General features: G+C 43.1%; 1 protein-coding gene across 1 annotated transcript in view; it reads left to right on the forward strand.

Moving 5' to 3' along the window:
- The first annotated feature begins 267 nt into the window (after nt 1-267).
- The window catches only part of PIK3CD (phosphatidylinositol-4,5-bisphosphate 3-kinase catalytic subunit delta), a 39,151-nt gene continuing 26,909 nt past the window's right edge, over nt 268-12,509 (forward strand). The window contains exons 1-8 of the mRNA XM_073603528.1: nt 268-458; nt 3,112-3,340; nt 4,900-5,120; nt 6,423-6,602; nt 6,675-6,818; nt 7,354-7,443; nt 11,340-11,552; nt 11,663-11,759. Coding sequence (XP_073459629.1) covers nt 318-458; nt 3,112-3,340; nt 4,900-5,120; nt 6,423-6,602; nt 6,675-6,818; nt 7,354-7,443; nt 11,340-11,552; nt 11,663-11,759 — 1,315 coding nt within the window. The 5' untranslated portion in view covers nt 268-317. The remainder of the gene's footprint in view (nt 459-3,111; nt 3,341-4,899; nt 5,121-6,422; nt 6,603-6,674; nt 6,819-7,353; nt 7,444-11,339; nt 11,553-11,662; nt 11,760-12,509) is intronic.

Below are 12,509 nucleotides of genomic sequence, written 5' to 3' on the forward strand. Positions count from 1 at the left end.
TCTTGGCAGAAGTCAATGGCTGGACTGCCCTCTGCACAACTAACCTGTATGCTGGAAGTCTTCCCAACCTCCGTGCTGTGCATGAGCAAAATTACAGATTATTTTTTTTTTATTTTTTTTTTTTTTTTGTGTATGTGGGCAGTGTGATGGATGTTGGGTTTTGTGGGCTTTTGTTCTGCAGGGAAATAATCGTGTGCTCCTGCTCTCCTCCTCTTGCACTTGCTCACCAGGAATTGGGACGGGGACAGGAACCAGTTTGCTACAAACTTTTATGCTGTGTCTTTGCAGGGCCGGAGGGGCGGTAGCCAGAGGGCAGGATGCCGCCTGGAGTTTACTGCCCAGTGGACTTCTGGGCCAAGGAGGAGAATAAAAAAATCTTGGTGGACTTCCTGCTCCCTACGGGCATTTACCTCAGCTTCCCTGTGCCGTGCAATGCCAGTCTTGGAAACATTAAGAAGGTAAGTGAGCCAACCCGATCTTTTGTTATTGGCTTGATGGCTACAGTCTAAACTCGGGGCCTTCCGAAAATAATGCTGATCCTTTTGTCATCTTAGAATCTGAAATTGACAATTCAAGAAAAAAAAAATGGTCATTAAGGCCACTTTCACACTGAGGCGTTTTACAGGCGTTTTGTGCTAAAAATAGCGCCTGAAAAGCGCCTGTAAACTGCCTCTTCTGCAGCCCCAGTGTGAAAGCCTGAGTGCTTTTCACACTGGGGCGGTGCGCTTGCAGGAAAGGGGGGGGGGTCCTGCACACAGCATCTTTGGGGCGGTGCGGGAGTGGTGTACACACTGCTCCTAAGCCACCCCTGCCATTGAAATCAATGGCCAGGCGCTTCGGCAGCAGCTCTTTGCGGACGCTTTTAACCCATTTTCGACAGCTAGTGGGGGCTAAAAGCTCCCCGCTAGCGGCCTAAAAGTGCCGCTAAAACGACAGTCAAATGCCGCTAAAACGGCGTTTTACCATCAACGCGGCCAGCGCCTCAGTGTGAAAGTGACCTACAAAGTTGAGCTACAAATCTTTTAACCACTTCAGATCCAGAAAATGTTATCCCCCTTCGTGACCAGACCATTTTTTTTTTTTTCGATACGGCACTGCATTATTTTAACTGCTAGAATTGCGCAATCATGCAACACTGTATCCAAACACAATTGATGTCCTTTTTTTTTCTTCCCACAAATGGAGCTTTTGTTTGGTGCCATTTGATCACCTCTGCGTGGGGTTTTTTTTTTTTTTTTATTGCACAAAAAACAAAAAAAGACCAGCAATTTTGAAAAAAAATTTTTTTTTTTTTTTTTTTTTACTTTCTGCTATAAAACCCATCTAATTTTTTTTCATAAATTTTGGCCAATGTGTATTCTGCTACATATTTTTGGTAAAAAAAAAAAAAAAAAAACCCAATAGGCATATATTGATTGGTGTGCTCAAAAGTTATAGCATCTACAAACTATGTGATTGTTTTTATTCATTTTTATTTATTTACTAGTATTGGCGGCGATCAGTGACTTATAGTGGGACCGTGATATTGCGGCGGGCATTCAGACACTGACACTTTTTGGGGACCAGTGACGCTATCAGTTCTAAAAATATGCGTGGGTTAACTGTGTGCCTAGCCAGTGTTTTACTAGGGGAAGACATGGATCCTAGTCCCTGCTTTGCAGAGACACCGGATTCATGCCTTCCTAACTGGCAGAACCGCAATCTGCTTGGTTTACATAGGCAGGCCGCCATCCTGTGTTTCTGCAGGATGATCGGCAGGTGTCGGCGGACATCGGGTCCGTGGTACTTGCTGATCGGCTCCCGCTGTGTATACTCACAGCGGGAGTGAGCCACCAGTGGCACACACTTGCTCCCACTACCCCCGAAGACCTGGATTGAAATAAAATAAATATATATATAAGTGTGTCATCTGGCGCACAGCTGCCGCCCTGTAGCAATTAAACTGCTATAGGGCGGTCAACAAATGACTAATCAAAGCTGAACATCAGGCAAATCACTAAATACATATTCAGTATTAAAATACATTTTATGAGAGCTGTGTTGTCTGCAAAGAATTAGTATATCCACACCCGATCCTGAGATTTACAATACCCTGCCAGACAGCACAGCCAGCCCCTTGACCTGATGTTTCTCTGTAGTCAAGGAACACAGCTAGGTCACCTCCAGCCTGTGACTGATCATTATAAGAGCAGCACTCTGCCCTCTAATCCAATCTGCATGTTCAGTCTAGACACATGTAAAAGAAACACACCTGATTGGCTCCTAGTGCTTCCAGTCCCTCTCCCAGCCTGAGTGATGCTGTACAGGAGGCTAAACTCAAGTGATCGTTTATAAACAAATTGCAATTTTATTACAGGGTCTTTTATTAAATGCTTAACTCCATTCAGTGGTATGTGTGTGTGTGTGTGTGTGTATATGTATGTATGTGTATATGTATGTATGTGTATATGTATGTATGTGTATATGTATGTATGTGTGTGTGTGTATGTGTGTGTGTATGTATATATATATATATATATATATATATATATATATATATATATATATATATATATATATATATATATATATATATATATATATATATATATATATATATATATATATATATATATATATATATATATTAAAATTTTAACACTTGCCCCTCATTTTATATCTAATGTCATTCCCGTGGAATGTCCTACAGTTCAAGTTTATGACATAACACACATCTAGAAGGATGGTGGAGAATACCAATTTACTCATGCTGGGTGAGGGAAGTAATCGCAGGCAGTCAACTGCCAATGGCCATTTCTGCTTGGATGAATTATTCACGATGTAGCATACACACAACTGCAAAGTTCCTCGTGGGAGTGACAGTAACCGCTTTGTGGGAGTGGCTGGCAAGTGTAATCTGAAACCTTAGCGGCTGCTGTCACTTGCTTCACTCAGCACTTTCTTGTTGCTCTTTCCTATTTAATAAGCCCTCTGAGGCTTTAAAAACTATATAGACAGTTTTTTATTGTATTTCTCTCCTTACTGCTTTTTGTCTTTTGAACCGGTGATGGACGTAACAATATATATTTTTTTTTTTCCCCTTCCACTGTATAAATTTGTTCTCATCTGCAGTTACTATGGGAGAAGGCGCAGCAGGAGCCGATGTTCCACACCCTGGGGTCCCCGTCCTCCTACGTCTTTACCTGCATCAACCAGACGGCAGAGCAGCAAGAGCTGGAAGACGAACAGAGGCGTCTTTGCGACATTCAGCCTTTCTTACCGGTCTTGAGGCTTGTGGCCAGGGAGGGTGACCGTGCCGAGAAGCTTCTGAACTCCCAAATCAGCCTACTCATTAACAAAGGTGGGCATGGGAGGAGACTTTAAAGCAGTAATAAGCTCAACAATTTTTTTTTTTTTTTTCTGCCCACAGGAGGTTTGTGCTAGTATACACCACAGATTAGAAAATTATAGCAGATGTACCCATCAAACCAGCCCTCCAGTGCTGCACTGTCACTGCTCCATCTGGTTCAGGGCTCATCCACCTTTGCCCGGTCTTCTTTCAAGGTTGGCTCTCTCTGGCCGCTTGAATGGCTGGGCTGCGATGATGTCGCTTCAGCACAGAACGGGTGCTGTAAAAGGGGGGTCTGCGCTGCGCATGTGCGGCTCAGATTACTTTACCTCTGACAGGCTGGGTGAGGCATTTCTTACAGAAGAGACCACTAGGTTATAAAAATTGTGCCGCTCAAGAGTTTTTGACTTTATTACTGCTTTAATGGATGTAATGTATGAATGTGCCTGAAATAAGAACTGTCTGTGTAGATGTAGTAGCCAAACTTTTCCTATTGCCTTGAGTGGCAAGCTGATCAATGGTTATTATTCTTTCACACAGGAACCTCCCTTGCTGGTTTCTGTGCTTTCATTGTGTAAGTTATACTCTTAACATAAGCCAATGCTAGGTTGACCTCATGATGGCTGTCCTCATTAGAGAGATTCTACTTCACTTCCTGTCTGTCTCACCACAGGAAGTGAGAGGGAAGCTCCCCTGTGGGGCCCAGATAATGATAAAAGCCTAGTTGTGGAGTTCCACTTAAGAATTTTGCAATATCTGCACCTTGATACAGATGAATCTGTTTGTAGGCTATAGATGACAGGTCTCCAAACTTTCTAAACAAAGGGCCATTTTACTGTACTTCAGGGGGGCCGCACTATGGCCATTGGCAGTAGAAAATGTCCCGACATTAGCGGGAGTAAACGGTGCCCCATATTTGGTGTCAATTAGTGGAATTGTGTCCCATTGGTGTCATTTGGTAGGAAGAATCATGCCCTAACATAGTGTCACTGGGAGGAGCTGTGCCCTATCATTTGTGTAACTGAGAGGAACTGTGCCCCATTGTTTGTCACTGGGTGTCACGTTGGTGGGAGGAACTGTTCCCCATCGTTGGTGTCAATGGGCCCCATTGGTGTCATTTGGTAGGAAGAATCATTCCCCAGCATTGGTGTCGGTGGTTGGAGCTGTGCCCCCAGCGTTGGCTGTCGGTGGTTGGAGCTGTGCCCCCAGCGTTGGCTGTCGGTGGTTGGAGCTGTGCCCCCAGCGTTGGCTGTCGGTGGTTGGAGCTGTGCCCCCAGCGTTGGCTGTCGGTGGTTGGAGCTGTGCCCCCAGCGTTGGCTGTCGGTGGTTGGAGCTGTGCCCCCAGCGTTGGCTGTCGGTGGGAGGAGCTGTGCCCCCAGCGTTGGCTGTCGGTGGGAGGAGCTGTGCCCCCAGCATTGGATAAAAAGAATCAAAGAGCCGCATTGGGCCCCCGGGCCTAAGTTTATTGGATCACTGCTATAGATAGTGTCACATACTTGTGTCCATTGAACAATTACGACTGCAGTGCTCATCTTTTCTGCACTCCTGTTCCTTTTTTTTTAATCTTTCAGGTCTCCATGATTTCGACTCCTTAAATGACGCAGAGGTTAACGATTTCCGCACTAAAATGCGCCTGTTCTGTGAGCAGATAGCATCGCAGCGCCAGCACATGAACTGGGAGATATGGATGGAATCCAATTTCCCTCTGCAGCTGGAGCCGTCCACCACCCTGTTCAGCAAGCCTTTCTCCAGCAAGACCATCATGATCAACGTTAAATTTGAGAATAGTGAGGTAAGACGTGCATTCCTGTACAGCGGTACGGTTCTGCTTATGATTGCCATCTTTTACTGGGGGAAGGGGGAGGGCATTCAGTTTGTTAAAATATGACTTGGCCAAAAAGAATTGGGCAGTACCTAATTCCTACCATAGTTCTATCAGTTCACTTCAGTATTCTTCCTGTGTCATGGGGGTGTTTACAGATCTTGGACTCATTGGGGCCAACGAGCCAGAAACAGCGGTCTGCAAGATATAATGTGGCTCCATATTTTAGGACAGGCGTGGATGGTCATCTTAAGACTCTATAACCTTATCAGGCTTATACTCTCCTTCCACCCCATTCCAAACCTTGTATAGCACCCTCCTAGTTAGGATGTTAGAGAAATTTAGTTATTTTTGGCCCCTCTGTAATCAGTGGAGCAGTTGGTTATTCTGGCTGGGTTTCACAGGCTGCAGGTTTGATTGCTCTCCCCTGCCTTCTGGAGATTTCTAGAAGATGGGGAGTGCAGCAAGACAAATGGGTAGCGTGAATATTTATGGTGCTGAAGCCAATCCCTGGGCAGATGGGTCCAGAGGGTTGCTGGGGGAGGAGCATATACATGGCCTGAACTTTGGAACAGCAGGGTCTTCCTGTCCAAGGGATTCCACCAGTCAGGGTGGGATTTCTTTTAGCTGTTCTGGGTTTCACAGGCTACAAGTTTGATTGCTTTCCCCTGACTTCTGGAGATCTATAACATAGGGAGTGGAGCAAGTCAAATGGGCATGAATATTCATGGCGCTGCAGCCAATACCTAAGGGAGGTGGGCCTAGAACAGCGATGGCAAACCTTGGCACCCCAGATGTTTTGGGACTATATTTCCCATGATGCTAATGCACTCTGCATTGTAGTTGAGCATCATGAGAAATGTAGTTCCAAAACCTCTGGGGTGCCAAGGTTCGCCATCACTGGCCTAGAAGGTGGCTAAGGAGCACATAAATAGTCTAATTTTAGAACAGCAGGGTCTTCCTGTCCAAGGGATTCCACCTGTCAGGGTGGGGGTGGCTAAACCTGACAGTTGGAATTCCTTGGACAGGAAGACCCTGCTGTTCTAAAGCTTGGGCTACTTATGTGCTCCTCGGCCCCCCCTAAAAGCCGTTCTTCTGATTTAAGCAGTTGTTCATCGTGGTCCCAGCTGTGATGTTGACAGACATCACATATCCCACTCAAGCCACCATTGCGAGAAGGTTCTGTGTGTATCAGTATGCTTCCTTAAATAGCTAGTATCCTTTTCAAAGTTACAAAAACTTGCCTCTCCTACTCTTTCTTTTTGTCTGCAGGAAAGTTTCACCCTACAAGTCTCTCCCCGAGACCTCCCCATTTCCGTCATCCGAATGGCATTACGGAAAAAGTCCAAAGTATCTGGTCAGCACTGCCCAGGGGGCGCTGAAGAGTACACCCTTCAGATAAACGGCTTGTTGGCATACATCTACGGCAACTATCCTCTCTGCCAGTTCAAAGTAAGTATATGCACTCATCTGCCTCACTAGCCCCTTTCTATGCAACCTGCTAAACGTTCTGCACTCTTTCAGTACATCAGCCAGTGTTTGAAGAATAACTGGACTGCTCACCTTACCCTTGTCACCATTACTTCCACGCTACCGGACAAGCAGGAAGATCCCACAATCCTTTGCCCCAGAAGCCGGCACAAACCCCCTCCGCTACCCACTAAAAAGGTAAAGATCTAAAGTCGGCAGATTTGTGTTAAAGTATAACTAAAGGCAAGACCTTTTTTTTTTTTTTTTTTTTTTTTTTTTTTTTTTTATTTAGAGAGTACAGAGGGATTAGCATGTTTGTCAGGTTTTTAGTGCTGTCTGTGCCCCCATTGAGGAGATTCATCCTCTCTATTTGTCCTGTTTACCATTATCATTGAAAGTAAAAGAAAATCCAACATTTTGGGTTGTCCCCAGAAAAGTAAGAAGGGAAATCTTCCAATGGGGGTCCCCAAGGAATTTCCTTAAATTGCAGGGTTTTCTCTCACTTCCGGTTTGGCTATGGCACAGGAACTGAAGGGTAATCTACGCAATGGGATACAGATGGCGAAAAAAATCGGGGGGGGGGGGGGGGTTGGTTATAACCCTCTCTTGTGCTATACAAAACGGGGGGGGGGGGAGTTTTGCCCATAGTTCTACTTTAATTTACAAATGTGATTAAAACTGCCCTTTGGGGTTTACTGATGGACTTTTTTGCTTTTTTTTTTTTTTCCCCCAGCCGCTCCAGTGTTCCCCCTGGCCCCTGGAGAAGCCGTTTTGTTTTCAACTCTCGTACGGAAGAAATGTTAATTCAGATGAAGGATTCAAGGTAAAGGGTGGAGGTCCCTCATGAATAATGGAGTAGGAAGAAGAGGGAAAAGCTGTGATTGTTAGGAACCCCACCAAGGACCGTGTGAGGTCTGAGCCTTTATTTGAAATCGGCCATCGCAGTGGCAGACTGTCTGTTAGGAGAGGGGCTGAAAAAGATACGTAGGCCTTCCCCCTCACATCTATCATTGGCACATTTAATCTTGGGTAAAGACTCAGACTTCAAACTAGGTGCAGTTCTTTGGGTTAAATTTAATGAGCTGAGAATGGCATATACCACTGAAGTGTCTCTTTTTGTCAGGAGGGGAGGCCTTAAGGACAATAGCCCCTCCAGTCAATATAACTGTCTACTTTAAAGGGGAACGATGGTACATTTTTACAGTTTACATTACCATCCAGAAGAAAGGGTTCATTGCCAGCAATACACTAATCGTCTGATGACCCTGCTCCCTAACAATATGCATAGCATAATCACACTTGCGTACACTTTGGAAGATGACCTTGTTCTTTCTATTGCTCACCATGGTACCTTAGCTTTGTCATCATAAAAGTTGCTGTAAAAGTTCTGCACCACTGTGGCAATACACAAACCAGAGTGAATGTGACAAAGGGCTGTTTTGCTGAATGCCTAAATAAGTATGTAGGGTTGATTTACTAAAACTGGAGAGTGCAAAATCTGGTGCAGCTCTGACTAGAAACCAATCCACTTCCATATTTTTTTTTTTTGTCAAAGTTTAATTGAACAAGCTGAAGTTAGAAGTTGGTTGGCTATCATCCACAGCTGCACTGGATTTTGGACGCCCCAGTTTTAGTAAATTGACCTGTGTGTCTTCCTGTTAAATAATAAAACAATCTAATGTGCGCCAAGGAGACCTAAAGGGATTTAGTGAGGCAGTTGTCCCTATAGTGTAAAATTACACTAAAAAAAAAATAGGTACATATGAAAAGACAGCACTATCACCAGTCCGGTGTCAATTTAAATATCATGAACTACAAAGTAAATACAATAAAAATGTGTGTGTGTGTGTGTATATGTATGTATACATATATGTGTGTGTGTGTATATGTATGTATACATATATGTGTGTGTGTGTGTATGTATGTATGTATATATGTGTATATCTGTGTATATATATATATATATATATATATATATATATATATATATATATATATATATATATATATATATATATATATATATATATATTACAGTATCTCACAACTGAGTACATCCCTCACATTTTTGTGAATATTTTATTCTATTTTTTCATGTGGCAACACTGAAGAAATGACACTTTTTTTACATTGTAGCAAGCAGTGAGTGTACAGCTTGTATAACAGTGTAAATTTGCTGTCCCCTCAAAATAACTCAACACACAGCCATTAATGTCTAAACCGATGGCAACAAAAGTGAGTACACCCCTAAGTGAAAATGTCCAAATTGGGCCCAAAGTGTCAAATTTTGTGTGGCCACCATTTATTTTCCAGACCTTGCACTCCTCCACCTTCCATTTGAGGATGACCCACAGATGATCAATAGGGTTTAGGTCTGGAGACATGCTTGGCCAGTCCATCACCCTTACTCTCAGCTTCTTTAGCAAGGCAGTGGTCGTCTTGGTGGTGTGTTTGGGGTCATTATCATGTTGGAATACTGCCCTGCGGCCCAGTCTCCGAAGGGAGGGGATCATGTTCTGCTTCAGTATATCACAGTACATGTTGGCATTCATGGTTCCCTCAATGAACTGTTCTCCCCAGTACTGGCAGCTCTCATGCAGCCCCAGACCATGACACTCCCACCACCATGCTTGACTGTAGGCAAGACACACTTGTCTTTGTACTCCTCACCTGGTTGCCTCCACACACGCTTGACACCATCTGAACCAAATAAGTTTATCTTGGTCTCATCAGACCACAGGATATGGTTCCAGTAATCCATGTCCTTAGTCTGCTTGTCTTTAGCAAACTGTTTGCAGGCTTTCTTGTGCATCATCTTTAGAAGAGGCTTCCTTCTGGGATGACAACCATGCAGACCAATTTGATGCGGTGTATGGTCTGGGTACTGACAGGCTGACCCCCTCCACCCCTTCAACCTCTGTAGCAATGCTGGCAGCACTCATACGTCGATTTCCCAAAGACAACCTCTGGATATGACGCTGAGCATGTGTACTCAACTTCTTTGGTCAACCATGGCGAGGCCTGTTCTGAGGGGAACCTGTCCTGTTAAACCGCTGTATGGTCTTGGCCACCGTGCTGCAGCTCAGTTTCAGGGTCTTGGCAATCTTCTTATAGCCTAGGCCATCTTCATGTAGAGCAACAAAAATTTTTTTTTTTTTTTCAGATCCTCAGAGTTCTTTGCCATGTGGTGTCATGTTGAACTTACAGTGACCAGTATGAGAGTGAGAGTGACACCAAATTTAACACACCTGCTCCCCAATCACACCTGAGACCTTGTAACACTAATGAGTCACATGACACCGGGGAGGGAAAATGGCCAATTGGGCCCAATTTGTACATTTTCACTTAGGGGTGTACTGACTTTTGTTGCCAGCGGTTTAGACAATAATGGCTGTGTGTTGAGTTATTTTGAGGGGACAGCAAATTTACACTGTTATACAAGCTGTACACTCACTACTTTACATTGTAGCAAAGTGTCATTTCTTCAGTGTTGTCACATGAAAAGATAGAATAAAATATTTACAAAAATGTGAGATACTGTGTGTATATGTATGTGTATTTGTGTGTACACACATACCCTTGAAAAAGTATTCATACCCCTTGAAATTTTCCGCATTTTTGTCATTTTACAACCAAAAACGTTAATGTATTTTATGTGATGACCAACCATTCTGTGGCAAGACTTGAAAATTGCTGTTCACAGACTCTCTCCATCCAATCTGACAGAGCTTGAGCTATTTTGCAAAGAAAAATGGGCAAAAATCTCACTCTCTAGATGTGCAAAGCTGGTAGAGACATCCCCAAAAAAGACTTTCAGCTGTAATTGCAGTGAAAGGCGGTTCTACAAAGTATACTGACTCAGGGGGGCGCCATACAAATGTACGCCACACTTTTCACACATTTTATTTTGTAAAAAAAAAAAAAAATTTGAAAAATCATTTTTCTTCCACCTCACAATTATGTGCCACTTTGTGTTGGTCTTTCACATGAAATCCCAATAAAACAATGACAAAATGTGGAAATTTTCAAGGTGTGTGAAGGAATACTTTTTCAAAGCAGTGTGTGTGTGTGTGTGTGTGTGTGTGTGTGTGTGTGTGTGTGTATGTATATGTGTATATGTATATAGAAAAAAAGTCCAAGAGGTTGCTGCACTTAAAAACTTCTTTGCTTTATTTCACAATATCTTCAGGAGAGATTTACAAAGCAAGCATAATCCTTTCAAGCAATATCAAAGGCAACAATTGCCTACACCGTTTCAGATATGGATGGATTACGTTTCGGGCTAGCCAGCTTACGCCCTTCCTGAGATCCATTGAAGCACATGTCCATCCATATCTGAATCTACTCATGCTTTGTAAATCTCTCCTGAAGATATTGTGAAATAAAGCAAAAGTTTTTATATATATATATATATATATATATATATATATATATATATATATATATATATATATATATATAATTTTTTTATGGCTCACAATATTTAATTGGCACTGTCATTTCCATATTTGCATCTTCCTGTGTCCGCCTGCTCTTTTCCTTTACATCTTCTTGGAATAGACCTTTTTTTTTTTTTTTTTTGAGTTTTTACCTAATTTTCGACTGCCATATAGAACCCTCTAGCTTCTGAATGTTGCCTCCCTGTATGCATGGACACCTGGTTACATAGCAGGTCCCTCTTGTGTTTTCTTATCACTCCCCACTTTTGGTCTCCTGCAGCTGCTGGTCTACTGTGGTCTATATCACGGCAGTGAGCTCCTGTGCAAGACAGTAGTCAGTACTGAGGTGGACGCCTCTTCTGAGCCTCAGTGGAATCAGATCCTGGAGTTCGAAATCAATGTGTGCGACCTTCCTCGCATGACACGTCTCAGCCTGGCTCTTTATGCCATCGACAAGAAGAAACCCAAGTCCACCAAGAAGAAGTCCAAAAAGGTGGGTGTCTGATGTGCTTTTCAAGCCACCACATATCCATGATGATCTTGTAGTAACACTTTTTTTTTTTTTTTTTTTTTTTTTTTTGCTTTTGTTCTTTATCTGACCAGGATTACCCCATCGCATGGGTGAACACCATGCTGTTCGATTACAAGGACATGCTGAAGTTTGGCGAGTACTCGCTCTGTATGTGGTCCTCTTTTCCAGGTAAATCAAAAAGAGTTGGATGCAAGATGACCCCAGGCAAACACCTGGCTACAGCTATATTCATATATCTGTATATGTCTTTTGATGTGCTGTAAAAACGCATAGAAAATACAAACGGGAGTGGCTTTACTTCCAAAGGATTTCTTTTTTCCATCCATCCAGACCAGACATTTATACACCTTGGTCTGGCAGAGAAGGAAATCTGATGTTTCTTTGCTGCAGTTGTGTTATTTGGCACTTCCCCAGCTTGTGGCTGGGCAGTGAAGGAGAAGCGGGAGACGTATTGGCTCATCTCCCTGTCACACTGCTTTCTTCTCCTATCAGCATGTCCCAGAGCATTGCAAAGCAACTCCCTTCCCTAGTCTGACCTTTACTGCACAGGGACTGTAAGGAGCTGAAATCAAGTCCCATTCAGGTACTTATACTGCATGTATTAAAAAAATACATTTAATGATGTATCAATGTGTATCTCTTTTCTGTTTTGTGATTGTATTCTTACATACAAATGGCAAGAATACCCGACTGTGTCTTAATTTCAGCCTACTATTGTCCCTTGTGCGGCAGAACTCACACTGGGAGTGGGTGTGGTATCACAGAAAGCCAGTCAGACTTCACTGTATACTCGTGTGCTAATGGGAGGAGAGGGTGGAGGGAGCAGAGCTGATTGATTTTTTTTTTTTTTTTTTTTTTTTTCCCATTAAAAATAATAAACCTTTTATACTTGCCTCCACTGTGCAGTTGGTTTTGCAC

This window comes from Aquarana catesbeiana, linkage group LG10 (assembly GCF_042186555.1).
Source record: "Aquarana catesbeiana isolate 2022-GZ linkage group LG10, ASM4218655v1, whole genome shotgun sequence".
Taxonomy (NCBI): Eukaryota; Metazoa; Chordata; class Amphibia; order Anura; family Ranidae; genus Aquarana; species Aquarana catesbeiana.